Below are 17599 nucleotides of genomic sequence, written 5' to 3' on the forward strand. Positions count from 1 at the left end.
CACCTTCCATCCTTGTTAGGACGAGGGAGGGGGAGGTCAGGAAGTGTGCACAGAGGCGGGTGTCTGCCACCAGTGACCATCTGTGTGGCCTCGGTCAAGTCCCCTCCACTCGCTGGGTCTCAGCTTTCTCATCTATAGAATAGAGTGACGGCTGCGGTAGTGCTTGGCTGTACATGAGAATTCCTCTGGGAATTTCAAAACACAGAGGTTGGTGGGCCCCAGCCCTGCTGTTGTTTAAAAGCTCCCTTGTCTGGTGGGTTTTTCATGTGCAGCCAGGAGAGTAAAGCACTTGACCGATAGGTGGTTTCTAAAGTCCTTTTGAACCAGGACAATTCCAGGCTCTCTTCACCTATTGATACTTAAACCACTTCCAAGGTCCCCTGGGCCCAGTGAGTTCCTGCAGTTGCCTTCTCTCTGCCTTGGTCCTGGGCCCACCAAGCCTCTTCTCTCAGCTCCTACCAGCCCTCAGCTCCCCTGCAGCCAAAGGTGCAGCCTGTTAGCCCATAAGCCCCCAGGCTCCAAGTGACAGGTTCCACTTACCCCGTCACACTGCCTGAAGAGCTGGTAGCAGTAGCCATGGGGATCGGGGATCTGAGAGGAAAACCCACACCAGACCTGACCCACTACTCATGCCTACCCAGGCCTCTGCTACCACCTTCATCCATCACTTCAGAATTCACATCCTGGCTGGGAACAAAGGGACACACCAGTGGACGGAGCCCAAGGGACAGGGGAGGACAGATGAGCAGGACAGGCTGTGTTGCTTGAGTTGTCTTCTTATTCAGAACCCATTTATTAGTCTCAGCTTCCCATAGATGTAAGGCCCGCCCTAAGGAGATTTGCATATTCATTTCATTTAACATGATTCATCATTCTGTGGAGGAATGAATCTGGGGGCTGCGGGATGGAGCCCCACTTATGAGCCATGGCATAGCTGTGCAGAGAGCTCAGGGTAGCTTGGGAGGTGCTGCACACCCAGAGTTGGCTCCAGGGGTAAGAGATGGTGAGTGCGTGCCTCAGGGAGGATTCCCCTGCCCAACCCATCCTGACCTCTAACCCAGGCCTTTTATCTCTGCTGAGAGCAGAGCAAGGACCTCAGACTTCAGAGGCACCCCTTCCCCTTCCAGACTTCCCCACCGGAAGTGACATTTGCAAAGTAGTTTCCAGTTTATTGCCCATTACACCCACTCCATGACGTGATACATTATGATAGAGCCTAAGATTTATGGAGCACCTATTATTCCCTAAGCACTTGCTATGTGTTATGTCCTGTAGCATCACAATAACCCCATGAAGCAAATTTTCATATTGTGCCCATCTCACGACAAGGAAACTGAGGCTCAGAGAGGCTGCCTAACTTCCGTTGAGTCATGAAGTAGAATAAGGGGTGGAGCTGGGACTCAGACCACAATTCCCTGATGCCTTTGCTCCTGCAAAGCCTCCCTTTATTGTGTCTGTTTTTCTCATCATAAGTAACCACTTGTAATTGCTCGTAACCATTTTTCTGTTGGAAAAATAAGGAATGTGACTGTGGCCAGCACAGTTTCATACTGTGTTGCTCCATAAATGTGTTTGGGATCAATAGGTGAAAGAATTGGACAGCTTCTGATAACTGACTCCTCCACTTCCAGAACCCCTGGATGGCCCTAGTTTTTTCTCTAGAATGTCGTACCTCTGCAGAAGGTGGTGATTTTTGTTTTGGCCTTTGAGTTTTCCAAGTGCTTTCCCACCATCAACTCACTTTATCTCCCCTGCAGCTCTACGTGGATGGCATTGCAGGGATTGCTATACCCATTTTCTGGATGAGAAAACTGAGGAACTAGTTGTTTGCATTGATGCTCAAAGTCACACAGATTGGTATTGGAGAGCCAGAACATTACCCAGCAATTCAGGACAATTGTTTCTGGGCTTTTTCCAATCAGGCCAGTGTGCATGGGGGTAATCACCACTGAATGAATCTTTCAAAGCTGGTTTCCAAGTTCCTACCAGGGGAGGGAGAGAGCAAAGCTCCCCAGAGCCAATCAGGCAAACCTCTCAGGTTGGGGAAAGGTGGGAGGGTAAGCTGAGGCCTGGATGCGTGCTTGTACTCTGGTTACTTTTCTCATGCCATCGAGAGGGGAGTGGAAGCCCAGCCCCTGAGGGAGGGCTGGCACTGCCTGGTTTTGAAAGCATCATGTCATGGAGACTGAGGCCAGAGTCGTCACCAGGGCTGCCCACCCTCATGGCCCTTCCTGTCTCCTCTCTGCGCGTGGCCTTCCGCCAGCGGCTGGGCTGTTCTGCCAGCTGTACGCTGTCCATGTTGCACGATGCCCTGTGCTAACACACACTCCTTCCCTCAGCACCTGCAAGTCAGCGTGTGAGAGGGTGGAAAGGGTTCCTGCAGGAAGGCAAGGGCATGACAGCCCTGGGATGTGGGTGCTAATGGGAGGTGGCACTGGGTGGGGGGACTCTTGGAACTCTGGTGTCACTCCTTCTACAGGAAGGTTACTGGGCTTGGGTGGGGGTGCTGCAATGGAGGGAGGGTGAGAAAAATCACCTAGGATCTCCTTCATCTCTGGATCAAAAGGAGCTGGGGCCATTTCACACGTGGGTATCACCTCTGGCTTTGAAAATCAAGCTCCTGAGAATGGAGGAAGTCCCCAGATGTCCTTCTTTGAGATTCTCCCAGCCCTGCATGCCCACCATCATCTGTGTAAAGACCAGGGTCCATACTTGGGTGGGGGGGTGGGAGAGGGTGTCTCAACCTGAGCCTGGACATGTGTGTCTAGAAACCTGGGGGAACAAACAGACTTTTCTGGAGAAGGGGGGAGCATCAATCCCATATGCTTGGTGACGACATCTGCTCTCCAGAGAAAATAGCAGAAAACAGAAGCAGCATGAGCAAAGGCCTAAAGGTGGGCCTACACTCTGGAGGATGCTATGTGGAACAGTCTGACAGAAGCAGAGGGTCTCAGTGCGGCAAAAATGGAAGAAGGGTTTAGAGAGGAAAGCTTTGATCAGACTGGTGATGTTCAAGGTCTAGGAGACTTTGCCTTGGAGATAAAAGAGGAGCTAGTGATAATGTTTGAGGAGGAAAATGGGATGGAGATCAGTGCTTTAGGGCAGTGACTTTCTGGGATCAATTACAGGGTCAGGGCTGAAGGGGGAGGCCACCTCAGTGGTCCAGCCATAGGGAGATACATTGATTTCCAATTTTTTATATTTTTATCAAAATCACATACGTATGAGCTTAAAAGTCAAATAGTAAAGCTAGTCTTATAGTAAAAACAGCAGTGCCCTGCCTCACCCTTTTCCACTCCTGATTACCACCCTGAGACAACTTTGTTCAATTTATGATATTTACCTTTTTTATTTCCAAATCACTTGCTTATACATTTTTCAGTTTTAGACATTATCTGTTGACTTCTGGCTATGAAGCATGAAAACTGCTCTTTTACACCATCGTCTACCTCATCTCTGTCACACAGATACACACACCACTCTTAATGTGCTACACCTATCCTCCCAACGAAATTATATCTCTCCTTTTTGCTCAAACAGCATTTAGTGTATGCATTAGGATTATGTAACTACTATTCACAGCGGAGCCACGTAGTGTACTGTAATTATATGTCCTTCTTTGTTTTCTCTAGAGTTAATAATCACCTCTTTTTTGTTTGTTTGCTTAGTGTTCTATGAACCTATCCCTTATTCAACCCTGAATATTCTGACATTATTGAATACCTCCTCTCAGTATGATAAAATTATATTGATTCTAAATTCAGTTTGTATTTTTCTTGCAGCATTCACCCTGCTCCAATTCAGACAGGCTGTGCTCCAACTTGCTTGCTGTTCTGGAGGCTGAATGGCTAAAGAGGACTGATGTGGGTGGGCATGGAGGAGAAGGGGAAAATCACCCTGAGAGTTTCTTTGTCTCTCTTCTATATTAGTTCCTCTGTTACATGGATCCCATATTTTTTTTCTTTTTTGGTTTACACCCTCATTTTGGTGGAATACATCCTTCAGTAATTTCCAGAAAAAGGATTCATGGGGGGAAAAAATTGTTTTTTGAAAAATATGTTTATTCTGCACTTGTATTTGTTGATAGTTTGGCTGGGTACAAAATTCTAGAATGAAAATAGTTTTCCTCATAATGTGAAGTCATTTCTCTTTTGTGTTCTAGTCTGTAATGTCACTGTCAAGAACTTTGATGCCATTTTGATTCTTGATCCGTTGAACATAGTCTTTTGTTTTCTCTCTGAAAGTCTCTAGGATTTTTAAAAAAAAATACTCAGTGCTTTGAAACTTCATAGTTTTATGCTGTGGGTCTCTCTTCTCAACACATATTGGTCTCTTTTGATCTGGAAATGTCTTTCAGATGTGGGAGGTTATCTCACCTTGCTTCTCGGCTAATTTCCTCCCCTTCATTTGCTGTTTCCTCTCTCTGGAATCCTTATTAATTGGGTGTTGGATCTTCTGAACTGCTTCTCTAATTTTCTTACTTTTCTCCCCCATTTTCCATCTCTTGGAGTTTTGTCCTAGTTTTGGAGAAATTTCTTTAACTTTGTTTTTCAATCTTCTTGGAGTTTTTCATTTTTTGTAGCTCTTTTTCCTTTCTCTTGAAATGTTCTTATTTCAAAGATACTATGTCTTGTCTCTCTAAGGATGTTAAAGATACTTATTGTTGTTATTTCTTTTTACTATCTCCCTGCTGCCCCATCTTTAACATTAGAGACTTTTCTCAAATGTTTAGTGACTCCTAGTAGTTTGTTCATATTTGAGAATGAGTTCATGTTTGGCTGTCTGGATGCTCACTGTGTGTGTTAGGGCAGTGTGGGGTGGGAGGCTGCTTGTTAACCAGTGGGCTTCACTGTGGGATGATTAGGTGAGGACCTGGCTGTTTTTTATGGGCACTCCAATATGTTAACATTTGTGTTTTCTCTTGGGCCAGTTTTCCTATCTGCTGCCTGGCTGTCAGTCTTCAGGAGGCTAACTGGCTAAAGAGGCTTGTTTGGGCATAGGAATGGAGGGCAGATGCAGATTTTCACTTAACCTCCCTGTTTTCAGTGCCTTGTCCAGCTGATTCAGAACCCAATCAACTCAGTCCCTCATCAAAGTAAACTTCCTGTCTCCTGCAAGAGCTGGGAAGGCATCTAGGGGTCTAACCACTTTTCTTAAAGATTCTTAGCCAGTCTTCCTATTTTCAGTATCACCTGGTGTCTCCAGTTCCTGAGCTTTTCCAGGGTTCTGAGACGCCAGCCTATTGGCTTTTCCTCCCTCTTACAGCAGTTTCCAGCTCCATCTGTTTTGTTTCCAGGATTTTGTTGACATCTCTCAATCTGCTGTCATCTCCTCTTCTATTCTTTTTGCCCTTATGGATTTATGCATCTATAATTCCCATATTGTTATTTGACGTCATTTGGCGAGGGGTCGGGCCAAAAACAGAAGTAAATGGATGTGTTCAACATGCCATATTTAATGGAAGTCCTGATTCTGTTAAAACATTTATCGAATGCCTTCTCTGTGCAAGTGACAGAGCTAGGACTGCGGAGTTGGCCAAAGTAAATTGCAAAGAGAAAGGGAAGGATTTGAGGAATGTTGGAGGAAGAATTGACAGGCCCTGGTGACTGAAGAAGAGTGGGAGGCAAGAGAAAGGGGCATGCCTGAGACCACTTCAGCAGGTGAGGACCTGGCAAACATTGGGCAGTCAGGAGGAGCATTCGGTAAGCACTTTCATGAATGTCTTCCTGGGATTTAGAGTGGGCAGTTACACAGCTGTAGGCTGAGAAGGAGGAGGGAATCAGGGGTGGGGAGCGCTGAGCTGGCTCCAAGGAGATGTGGAACAGCTGGGGAGGCCAGCTCAGCCCATGGAAAGTGCTTGAGCCATGTCAGGGTATGTGGGACTCAGGGCCCAGCCCTCTGGGGCTGCTTCTGTCCACAGAGCTGGCACCTCCACGTGGCAGCTTGCCGCAGCTCTCAGAGCAGACCCAGCACCTTTTAGAGTCTAGTGCAAATCATCCGAGAGAGCAGACACTGGTTGAAAGAAGAGATGTGACTTGATCTCTTCCTGACTCCTCCGCTGAGAGAGGTGCTGGAGCACGTGTGTATACATGTGGGTTTGTGCACACACGGGTGTGCCCTTTCCCTGACCAGAATGGGACCACCTGAGACATCCATTCAGGCTGTGGGCACCTGCCTCTTCTGGTTCTCCTCCCTGCACTGTTTCTCTCTTTGGACACTGCTGTCAGCTGGTACCCACATATGCCTTATTGTCTAGTTAAAAAAGAAATACAGCCCATGTTTCCATAGATCCCATTTGTCCTCCCCCATTTAGCTGGAATCCCACAAGACTTCATATTTGGAGGTAATATCCTCCCCGAACGCCCCAGTAAGCCCCCACCTCCAGGGTCACCAGAGAAGAGGTGTCTGCTTTAGCATTCGGTGAGATACAAAGATGCCTCCCTTTTTCCCCAGGTGCACCCTTGTCAGAAAGGCCTTTATTTCTGACTTTAATTGTTCTTGTCACAGTGAGAGTGCATTTCCTGATCCCCAGTGAAAGTGTGGAAATTTTGAGATACCCTCTTACTTCTGAAATTTTTTTGGAGCTAAAGCTTCCCATCAACCCTCTCTTCACTAATCCAGGCAACCTAAAGCCCCCATCTCTTCTGTAGAGGGAAGTGATTGAATCAGCCACGCTTAAGCAGGGACCCTGAGCCCACTCTCCACCTTCATTTCTGGGGTCTCCAAGGTCTGGGGACACAGAGGTGAGCTGAATTTGAATCCTGATTCCACCACTTACGAACTATGTGACTTTGGACAAGTTGCTTCCTTTCTCTGAGCTTCCATTTCTCCCACCTGGGAAAAGGAAGTAATGAGATGTGATGTGTAAAAATGCTGACTGATGGAGAGTTGATTCTCTCCCCTCCCCCACCCGCCTCAGGGACCCACAGCCAGCCTCTGTGCAGCACGCATGGCTTCCAGGAGGGTCTGTTCCCAGCTCGGATCCACGGAGGCACCCACACCTTGTCAGAACTCCATCTGTCAGGAATTTATTACTAATACATTTTATAACAGGCTTTATAATAAGATATTAAAGACTGTGGCGGCATCTAGCAAGCATTCCATAAATATTAATAATGCCTTTAGAGGTCACACCTATGGTGGAAATGGTAGGCCTTGTTGCTGAGGTTTGGTTGAGAGTACAGAATACATCTAATGAGGGAAGTGCACCTTGAGCATGAGAGGGTGTGGCTGCATCCTTTTCTTTCTCCTATCTTCCTTTCTCTTGCCACCTCAATTATTTTTTTAATTTTTTTTTTTAATTTATTGGGGTGACAATTGTTAGTAAAATTACATAGATTTCAGGTGTACAGTTCTGTATTACATCATCTATAAATCCCATTGTGTGTTCACCACCCAGAGTCAGTTCTCCTTCCATCACCATATATTTGACCCCCTTACTATCATCAACAAGACAAATAGTAACAAGTGTTGGAGAGGCTGCGGAGAAAAAGGAACCCTCATACACTGTTGGTGGGAATGCAGACAGGTGCAGCCGTTATGGAAGGCAGTGTGGAGGTTCCTCAAAAAATTATGAATAGAATTGCCACCTCAAATTTTTATCCCTCTTTTCCTTTGTTCACAACTTTGCTTCTGAATTTTTTTTTTCCCATTTGAGTTAGTCACTTTCTCCCTAACTTTCCTTCCTTCTCTTTTCTCTTACAGACGCTCTCCCCCCTCATCCCCATTTCCCTTTGCCCCCCGCCCAGTTCTGCTTGTTTCACCATCACATCCTGTTTTTCTTTGTCCCCCTGTAGCCTTCCCTTCTCCCTCATCCTTCTCTCCCCTTCTCCTTTCTTTACACTCTCTCCGTCTTTGTTTTCTCCACCCTCCCTCTCTGCCTCTCTCTGTCTGGCCCTCTTTCTCCCTCACTGCACAACGCACACCCCCACATGTTGCAGTCAGCACCTGGAGCCACCCCTGTAGAAGCCCAGAGTGTAATGTAACTCACACTGCATGTGAGAAGTGAGCTATTTATCATTATTATTAACGAACAAGATCCCTTGCACGGCAGAACTTTCCCAGAGTCTATTCCCTTGTCACCCCAGGAGTAGCAAAAAGATTTATTTGTCTGTGAATTGCACAGGGTGGCCCATTTACAGCAGGTCCATCAGAAGTGACGTGGAGCTTAAATGGGAACTGGAAGAGGTAAGGGTCTGCCCTGTCTGTGCCCTGCCTGCATTGGGCCCCTTGCTGAAAGGGACAGCCAGGCAGGCGCAAGAGTTTTGCATGGGATTGTGCCAAAAACACACTCCCCAGCTCCCAGGAATCATGAGTGGTGCATTGTGGGAGATTTCCCTTCAAGTGGACCAGAAGCCGTGCGAGATTGGACAAGGGCTGCCTTGGAGGAAAGAGCGCTGAAAGTAGAGCTGGGGCAGAGACGTGTGCTACGAAGCTTGCTTTAGAAGCAGGAGTAATCACTCCCCTTGGGGTTTTTCCTCCAAAGACCAGCTGCTCCTTTCCAGCAAGAAGGTGGACCCAGAGCCAGTTTCTACAGTGAGCATGTGGGGAGAAGTTGCCCTAGAATGGGGCAGCCCCACCCCCAGCTGAAATGGTCCTTTGGCCCTGCCTCCACGGCTGAGGCCCACCCTGTCAGTAGACCCCGAACCCCCAGCCCAGACACCACAGGGGCACCTTCTTCCTGGTCTCCTTGTCTCCAGGTGGGCAGAGTCTGGCTTTGTGAGGCGTCTCTTCTCCAGGTCTGTCCCGTCTGATTGTGACAAGCCCATGACCAAGTTGTCTTCTGCCACTCCCACATGCTTGGTGGTCACTGCAGTGACCTGAGGGAATTTGCATGTTAAAAGTAGTGTTAGAACTTAAAAAGAAGAGGGAACCTGCGTTCATTCATCCAGGCCAACTTATTCTTCTCCCTATTATCACCTCCTGTGCCCTCAGCAGTCTAGGAGCGGTGGCCAGGAACTTTGCTTTCTGTGGCCCAGCTGTGGGCATTAAAGAGGCAAAATTGCAGCAGCAAGGAGGGTCAGGGAGAGCCTGGGGCAGGGCTGCAGGAACGAGGGGGCCTTGCCTGGGGCTGGATATGTTCTGGGGGGCCAGGGGAGAGGAGCCGAGACCCACAGAGGCCAGCGTGAACAAAAAGGGTGCTGCAGGAAGGCCAGCACAGATCAGGTCTCAGCACCACAGCCAGGGACAGAAAATGAAACCCAGACAGGGCCTGTGAAGACCCGGGCAGGGGGGTTCCCAGAGCCCCTTGTCTCTGCCTTTCTCCCTCACTGCGCTCCATTCTTCTCACTGAAGATGGGCTTCCTCTGCCTGACCATGGCTTCTCTGCCACCCTGTAACTGTGCGTTTCAGCCTGTCATGGTGCCCCCACCAGCCTAACCAGATGGCAAGAAACTTCTTTTTCAGGTTCCCACAGAAAATTCATTTAACTTCCAAGGCCCAATCTGATTGGGCTATTAGAGTCAGCTGGTCACCCCTGGACCAATCAGATGTGGCCTGGGTCTGACATCACTTGGTACAAACATGGCCACCTAGATCCACCCATCTTCTTGAGCACAGAGAACTGGGGGTATAAAGAGCATCTTTGCTTGGAAGGAAGGTGGGGCAGGGAAGCAGTGATCGGCATCTGTGGATGAGGTGAAAAAAGTACTAGTATGAGTCAAGCCACCTGATTCCCAGTCATAGCTCTGCTGTTAACCACCAGTGAGACCTAGAGCAAGGCACATGCCCTTACTTTTTACATCTGTAAAATGGGCAGGCCGAGCTGGATAATCCCCAAGATTGCTTTCAGCTCCTACATTCACCCATCCCTGAGTGGTGCTTGGTCAGACCTGGCCTCTGTGTTCAGGAGCTTCCTTGGCCTCCAAGCACCCCTCCCACCCTTGCCTCAGATGCCACCCTTCCTCTCACAGGCTCTTCAAATCCACATTAGAGGGTCTCCAGAGGGTCTCCCACCGTGACTGACCCTGTTTGCAGCAACCATGAGCCGCTCGATAGAGGTGTTCTCTTTCTGAATTTTAAAATGCCCATTTGTCTAAGTTCATGACGAAGAGATTGATTGACTGTTTGCATTTTCTAATACTGCCCCCTTTAAATAGGGCTTCTCTCACACTGCCTGTGATGGTATTTTATTACCATAATAATAATTGCAATGACCATTTATTGAGTAATGCTCAATATTGTCATGTGCCTGGCTCAGGGAGAAGCTTTTTTTTTTTATTCCCACACCTTATGTCATATAATCTTTCTTATAACCCTAGGAGGTAGGCACCATTAGCAGATCCATTTTCCTTTACGTGAGGAAACTGAGGCCAAAAGAGTAAGTTTAACAGCATATGGCTGAGATCTCCAGCCAATACGTGGAAAGGCTGGGACTCAAACTTAGAGAGACCACTCTCTGAGCCACTAAGTTTTACTGCCTGAAGTGTACTTGGAAACCCAGATGCATCTGGCGCCACAGAGGAAATCTGCTTGCAGAGTCCTGTGAGCACATCTGCACATGCCCATGGAACAGCAGCTGTGTGCTCGGAGGAGCCCCTGGTGTCCACACTGGAGTGCCCCGTGCCCCCATCTCGTTTCCCTGACAGAGCATGGCGCCCAGGACCTGAAACGCAGGAAGTCAGCATTCTCTTCTCTCCAATGGCTTGTTCCTTCTAAGTATATGTATGGCTCTTTGCCAGGCCTATTTAAAACCTTTTCTAAGTTATGCAGAAATTAAACGGGTTTCCACTGCAGGGCATGAAACATCAAAGCCAAGAAGGTCAGACACAGGACCAGCCCTTCTTCCCCTTTTCCTCTGTCTTCTGGGATCTTGCTCTTAAATCCTGGGGTCAGATGCTCAGAGACCATACAATATGGTTAGGGGAAATGTCCTCTCCTCCCCGAGGAAGGGGCGGGTTCTTGGGGAGCCATCCCTCGCCTGCCTCCTGGCACTCGGCACTCCGTGTGGGATGTGCTCTGAAGTGCTGTCTAGTCACCTCACAGGGGGCTGGCAGCTCTGAAGTCGGAGCAGCGTCCCTCTTGTGGCAGGAACCACAGGCCTCGATGGAGTGTTTTGTTCTGGAGCATGGGGCTGACTCTGGCTCTCGTGTCCTGAGCTTGTTGGCTCTGAGAGGGGCGGAAAGAGAGAGAACGTCTTAAGATCTTCTCAAGACCAGTGACCATGGTGGAATGTCAGGGCAGAGGTTGGCTTCACTGAATCCCGCACCAGGGGAGTTCAGTCTTGGGCTTTGCACATGGTGACTTGTACCGTGTTTCCTCGAAAATTAGGCCAGGTCTTATATTAATTTTTGCTCCAAAAGACACATTAGAGCTTATGTTCAGGGGATGTCATCCTGAAAAATCATGCTAGGGCTTATTTTCCGGTTAGGTCTTATTTTCGGGGAAACACGGTATTTTTAGAGTGCCTGTATTCATCAGGGTCCCCCAAGAAACGGTTCATCTCAGTTCCAATAAGGGCAGTTCAGTGAAGAGACAGCTTACAGAGGGGTGGGCAGGGCGAGGGGCATTGAGAGATACCAAAGTACCAGAGACTAGCAGCAGTGGGGAGTTCTTCTACCCCTGGGGCTGAAGGGGGCAGGGGAGGGGACAGCTGGGGCTGCTGGGCTGGCGCTGAAGGGAGCAGGGAAGTAATACCCCAAACCATGTCTCTTTCTGCCTCCCCCCCAAACTCTGAGCTCCTACCAGCACCTCCACGGGCAGTAGCCGGCCAGCAAGGAAACCTGGGGATACAGTCTGTTGAGGTCACCCTGGAGTAGGGAGGGGGAGGGGGAGGTGGAGGCAGAGCAGGGTACCCAGTAGTTCTGGGGGTGCAGACAAGGGTGCCCCTCACAGCATCATTCAAATTCATCGTGCTTCTTGACACCTCCCTGCCCTGCACTTGAAGGTGTTGTTTAGTCTTCTAGAAGGTATTCAGACAATAAAATCACCACTGCCATCTTCTAAGCACTTACTTATTATATGCTGGGTAGTTTACACTCATGAGCTCCTGTACTCTTCACACTAACCCTCTGAGGTATGATTAACTTCAGTGTACAGAGAGGGGATTAAGGATCAGAGTTATTAAGTAACTGGCCCAAAGACACAGCGCGGCTGGGGTTCCAACCGAAGCCTGTCCATCCTGAAATCCTCGCACTTGTTCGCTCTGCCCCCTTGCACACTTGATTTTCTTTTGGAGGGAAAGAGAGCATATGTTTTCCATGCCACTGAGCCGGGGAAGGCAGACCTAGCAAAGGAAAAGCAGGTTCAGAAGACCAGAGACGTGAGGGAGCCTACTGGGTTCAAGAAGTACAAATAGCGCTACCTGCCAGGAAATATTGTTATAATTGATAAGAACAGAGACCACCCATGATCTTAGCTAAAAGGCCAGGAAGCCATGCCTGCCAGGAAATAGTGTGAAGGAGGAGACAGGGCCAGACCGTGAGGGCCTACGTTCTATGCGAAGGGGCACTGGGGAATCACGGGTGGTGTGGGGGGGAAGGAGCTCCCCTGGCTGCCTCTTGCCCTCCGAGCCTGTGCATTGAGCTGACACTTGGTGATGGAGAGAATCAGCACACTCAGAAATGATGGCCACTTCATGGCTTTGTTCCCTGGGGGCCCATTCCAGCCGACTAGGGACTTTATCAAGGACACGCTTGCCTCAAGCAGATAGTCCTGGGGAAGGGCCATCGGCAGGCCTAAGCCTGGTCCCCAAAGAAGAAAGAAGCTGCTCAAGGCAGCGATGCAGAGCCCAGGTATGGCCAAGAGCATGGAGACGGGGCAACAATGTGGATGCCCTTCTTGAAAAGAACCCTGCAGGTGTCAGAAGGGACCCAGTCATTGTCCCAATGTAAAAAGAACACAGGACTGGGAATATTGTGTCTCTGCCCTCAGGGAGTTTACAGGCCAGTCCCACACTCCTGACTACGAGGTAACCTCCCATGCTGGCCGTTGACCTCAGCATCTTGCAGAAGAGTTAGGGAGAGAGCTGCCATTAGTATTTTAGCGAAGTGTTTAGAGCTTGAGATCATGGGCTAGCCCTGAATTCAAGGCCTAGCACTGCCTAGCTGTGTGGCTTGGGCAAGTTACTTAACCTCTCTGAACCTCAGGTTCCTTTTCAAAAACAGGATAATAGCTACTACTTAGAAAGCTACTGGTCACAGAGCTGACAGGTCCTGGCACATAGTCAGACAGTCAATGGGAGCAAAGATTGGTTTTACCTTTTTGTCTCTGACATTGGCTTGCCTGTTCTCAGATGTGTCCAGAGCTCACTAAATTATGAGTAAATTCACTCACCCAACAGTTAGCAGGCACAGCTTACTTACCAGGCATTGTGGCAGGCGCTGCAGTGATGAGAGCTGACAGTGGGCAGAGGACACACACAGACACTCAGAATGTAATGTGCTAAGTGCTATTGTAGAGATTCCTTCATGTCTTCATAAATGATATTTATTGAATATCTGCCGTGCACCTGGCTCCACGGCTCCCACGGAACACATGGTCTAGGAGGGCAGACAGGCACTGAATAAGGAATTAGGAGAGAAATGTGGGGGATGAAGAATTCCAGGGTACGGTGGAACCCTGAATATAAATCGTGACGGGTGGGGGCATAGTGGGAGCGCACCTGCCTTAGGGGTCTGAAGGCCTCTGTGAGGAAGTTGCATTTAACAGGTCAGAAGGGGTCTGTACACATTGTATGGCACAGGGAATCACAGAAGGCTCCTAGGACGTGGTGACATTTGCGAAGGTGTTACAGGTTCCTCTAGTGACAGGCTGCCATGGTCCAGGGATGGCATGTGTGTGCCCCACCCCAGGGCAAGACAGATAACCTCTGTGGTGCCAGGCAGAGTCCTCAGGGACCCCGCCACGTGCCTGTAGCACACAGCTCCCAGCTCCCTGCCCTTGAACCCCCTTGACACGCACACTTGCAGGTGTCCTCCAGACTAGCCCAGGCCTGAGACTTGGGCAGCCGGGGTGCACTCGACAGAAGAAGCCAAACTGCCAAGAAACAGGGGTTTAGGGACTGAAAGGCTTTCATCCAGAACTCCAGGATGGGCAGATCATCTTTGGAACTGGCGCTGTTACAGCCACCAGGAGGCCATCAAAAAAAGAAAAAAAAATAGATACCGCATTTTAAATTCCTCTGAACCCTCTTAGAATAAAAATGACAAGGCCGTGGGTCTGGTTGGCTGGAGGGACGTGGTTAATGGGCTTTGGGGGAATAATCACTGATGAAGGCAGCTGCTCTGAGCTCCACTCACCCTTTTATTTGCTTTGCTTCACCTCAGGACACACCAGTGGGGACGCCCATCTTCATCGTGAATGCCACCGACCCCGACCTGGGTGCAGGAGGCAGCGTCCTCTACTCCTTTCAGCCCCCCTCCGAGTTCTTTGCCATTGACAGCGCCCGTGGCATCGTCACCGTGATCCAGGAGCTGGACTACGAGACCACGCAGAGCTACCAGCTCACGGTCAACGCCACGGTGAGTCGCCACAGTTGGGCCCCCGGCCTCCAGAGGTGGCTTACTCCCACCCTCAAAGAGAGTGACAGAACATCACCTGGTGCCCTGCTACTCAAGGTTCTGTACTGATGCTGCTGATAATAATAATGACACCTGACATTACCGAGGGTTCGGGCTGTGTCCTTGGCACCGTGCTGAGCACACACATGGATTGTCTCCATTAAATCTCACAAGAGCCCTGTGTCATAAATATGATTGAGATACCCAGTTTACAAATGAGGAAACTGAGGTAGAGGAGCCGTTCAGTTACTTGCCCCTGGTCACCCAGAAGCTGGGCTGCAGCACCTCACTGGTAACCCCACAGGCCATTCACAGTGCAGGGCAACCACTCGCTCTCTGGAACACAGGACAGAGGTTTCACCCCAGCTGTGTCCTGACATCCCCCAACATGCAGGAGTCAGAGGGCGCCTGGCCACCTCTCTAGAGTGGTGACACTTACACAGGAGGGTGCACCCATCTGTGCCAAGCACTGTGCCAGGCCTTGGGAATTTCAGGAGGAGATAGTCAGAAGAGGGAGGCGTGAGAGGAATAATTAGCCTATTTTGTGGCTGTCACTATTGAGACGCACAGCCAATGAGTAGTGGGGGAGGAGGAACCCAAACCCAGGTTGTCTGAGGCCCCGTCCAGTGGCCCACGGCCAAGCGTCTCGGAGTCTCCAGAACGTCACAGCCACTTGCCTTCATCGCCAGCTGTTTGTGAGGGCGTAGGGGACAGGCAAGCCACACCCACAGTAGGGTCTGACCCAGCACCCCACTCTTTCCCACTCCTGGCCACTCCCTCCGGGCACAGCTGGAGCCGTCAGCTGGTAGCAGGGCAAGTAGGTTTGTTTATAAAGCTCAAACCAAAAGCAAAACAAATCACCAGAGTCCCTCTGGATTCTCCAGGACCCATTTACCTGACACACTGCATCTACTCCCTGGCTCTGTGTCACTGCAGTGGGGGCTGCCAGTAGCGCTGGGCCCTCCACTTAGCAGGTCACAGAGCCCAGATCTCTGAGAAAGACACACGGGATGGACGGGATGGACGGAAAGTCTGGTTTTCAAAGATTGGGTTCCCTCAGGCTTCATCAAGATGCAGAGGGGCCCCAAGAACCAGAAAATGCAGCTTTTCCTTTGTACCTGGTCCACTGGCCCCTGGGGAAGCCACTGTAAACTACACCCACATTCTTTCCTTCTCCTCTGGTTAAGCATTAGTATCCTGGGAGGAAACGTGTACTGCTGTTTGTAAACCTGACTTCTGGGATAAGGGGGACTTGCAAGCCAGAATCTGCTTTCTATACACACCTGTACCCTTCCACACTCCCTTGCACCCACACCTGGGGTGGTGCCCCTCCTGCCACTATTTGCACGCATCTGGGCCCAGAAACGCAGATGCTTGCTCTCTATCTGGCTATGAACCTGTGCTTGTGGGATAATTTGTATCCACTATAAAAATAGCTTTGAGGGGGTGGGGAAGAGACCAGAGCTGGGCACAAACAAATCTGGGTGGCCAGGACTGTCAAGAGGCCTGGGCTCAAGCTGGGATGGTGAATACAGTTAAATTGCTGCTAATCTCCCAGCAATCAGGCCTTGAAGTGGCAGAACAGGAGGGGCTGAGAACTCCCTTGGTAACATGGCTCCCCCACTTGATCCACAAGTCCCTCTCAGGGCTGGCACTGTGTCCTTGGCTGCTGGGCATATCCCCAAGGAGATTCTCCTATGTGGCACTGCAGGCAGCAGTGTGAGTTCCCAACCACTGCTGGGTGGGTACCAGGGTGGGGAAACGTGAGGACTCCCCTGGGAACAATCTGCTGAGAGCTGCAGGCCCCAGAGTGACAGCTGGAAACCTGGCAAGGTGCCTGCCCTGCAGATATATGCCCACTGCCATCCCCTTTCCCCAGCCATGGAGTTGGGTGGACTGGATGGGAGCATCTGTGTCCGGAGCAGGACTAAAGCCATGGTGGGATGGAGAGGGCAGGTGCCAGGCTGGACAAAGCCAGCTGCCCACAAAGCCTGGTAATGGCATCTCAGAACCACCGGCAGTCCCTGCCCAAGAGGTCCGAGGACTTCCTGCCAGGCCTCCCCCTCTGGCGCTGTCTGCCTTGCGGTCATTCAGGTCCCTGACTGAGAGCTCTCACCATGGGCAGTCCCCAAGCCTAGTCTCTGGGCACAGGGCCTTGGAGCCTGGGAGGCTGTCTCCTCTGTGGTCCCTCTGCCCAGCTCCTCCTGCTTCCGGACTCCCCTCCATTGCTGTACCCACTCTCCATCACCAAAAGCCCTCTGCTCCCTCTTTGGCTACCCCTGAGGATTCCTAAAACAACTAGCCCTTCCCTCTCGAAGGCTCTACAGCTCTTATCTTTGGAGGGCAGGAGCAATAACTAGGCTTATAACATGGGGAATGCCTTGCATTGTTCAGGTCACCCTAGACTAACTAAGGCAGGTCTAACCCGAGGACAGTTGCTCCCCAAATCCCAGACCAGAGAATTTAGAAGCCCAAGGGTCCATAGAGGTCATTGCTTTGAGCCCCTGCATCTCACAGAAAAGGAAATTGAGACTCCAAGAAGGAAAAGAACTTACTCAAGGTGACACAGCAAGTCAGAGACTGAGTTGATGTTAGGCCCCTAAATCAAGAGCGTTAAGGGCAGATTTTTGTGACAAAAGGACCTAAGTTTGAGTCCTGGCTATACACTTACCAGCTGTGTGACTCTGGGCGAATTACTCAACCTTTCTGAGTTTCTGTAAACTCATCTGAATAATGCATACATAATACCTACAAAAGCAAATGAGGTATCTCGCACGGTACCTGGTATATAATCTGTATTTAGCACACAGCTGCTCTGCGTGTTGACTATTGTTATTCAATAGTAGTGGGCTATTTAAGTGACCCGAGTATTTTAGGGTAATAAAATGTGGGTTTCGGGTTTTCTTTCTTGGTGGGCTTTCATGGGACTAAATTTCCAACTAACGTGGCGGGTATAATAAACACTGCCTGCCTGGCTACAGGCAGATGGCCTACATGACCTCTCAGGATTCCTTCCTGGAGTCCCCCAAATGTCACAGGCCCTGGAGCTCCCCCTGCTGGTTCTATGGGAAAGTTGCCTGATCAATAAATACAAAATGCAG

General features: G+C 49.8%; 1 protein-coding gene across 1 annotated transcript in view; it reads left to right on the top strand.

The window, feature by feature from the left end:
* The window catches only part of LOC141572941 (cadherin-23), a 314361-nt gene that overhangs the window by 143873 nt on the left and 152889 nt on the right, over positions 1–17599 (top strand). Inside the window, exon 7 of the mRNA XM_074339566.1 lies at positions 14265–14459. Within this exon, the coding sequence (XP_074195667.1) occupies positions 14265–14459 (195 nt within the window). The remainder of the gene's footprint in view (positions 1–14264; positions 14460–17599) is intronic.

Source organism: Rhinolophus sinicus, linkage group LG07 (genome assembly GCF_036562045.2).
Source record: "Rhinolophus sinicus isolate RSC01 linkage group LG07, ASM3656204v1, whole genome shotgun sequence".
NCBI lineage: Eukaryota > Metazoa > Chordata > Mammalia > Chiroptera > Rhinolophidae > Rhinolophus > Rhinolophus sinicus.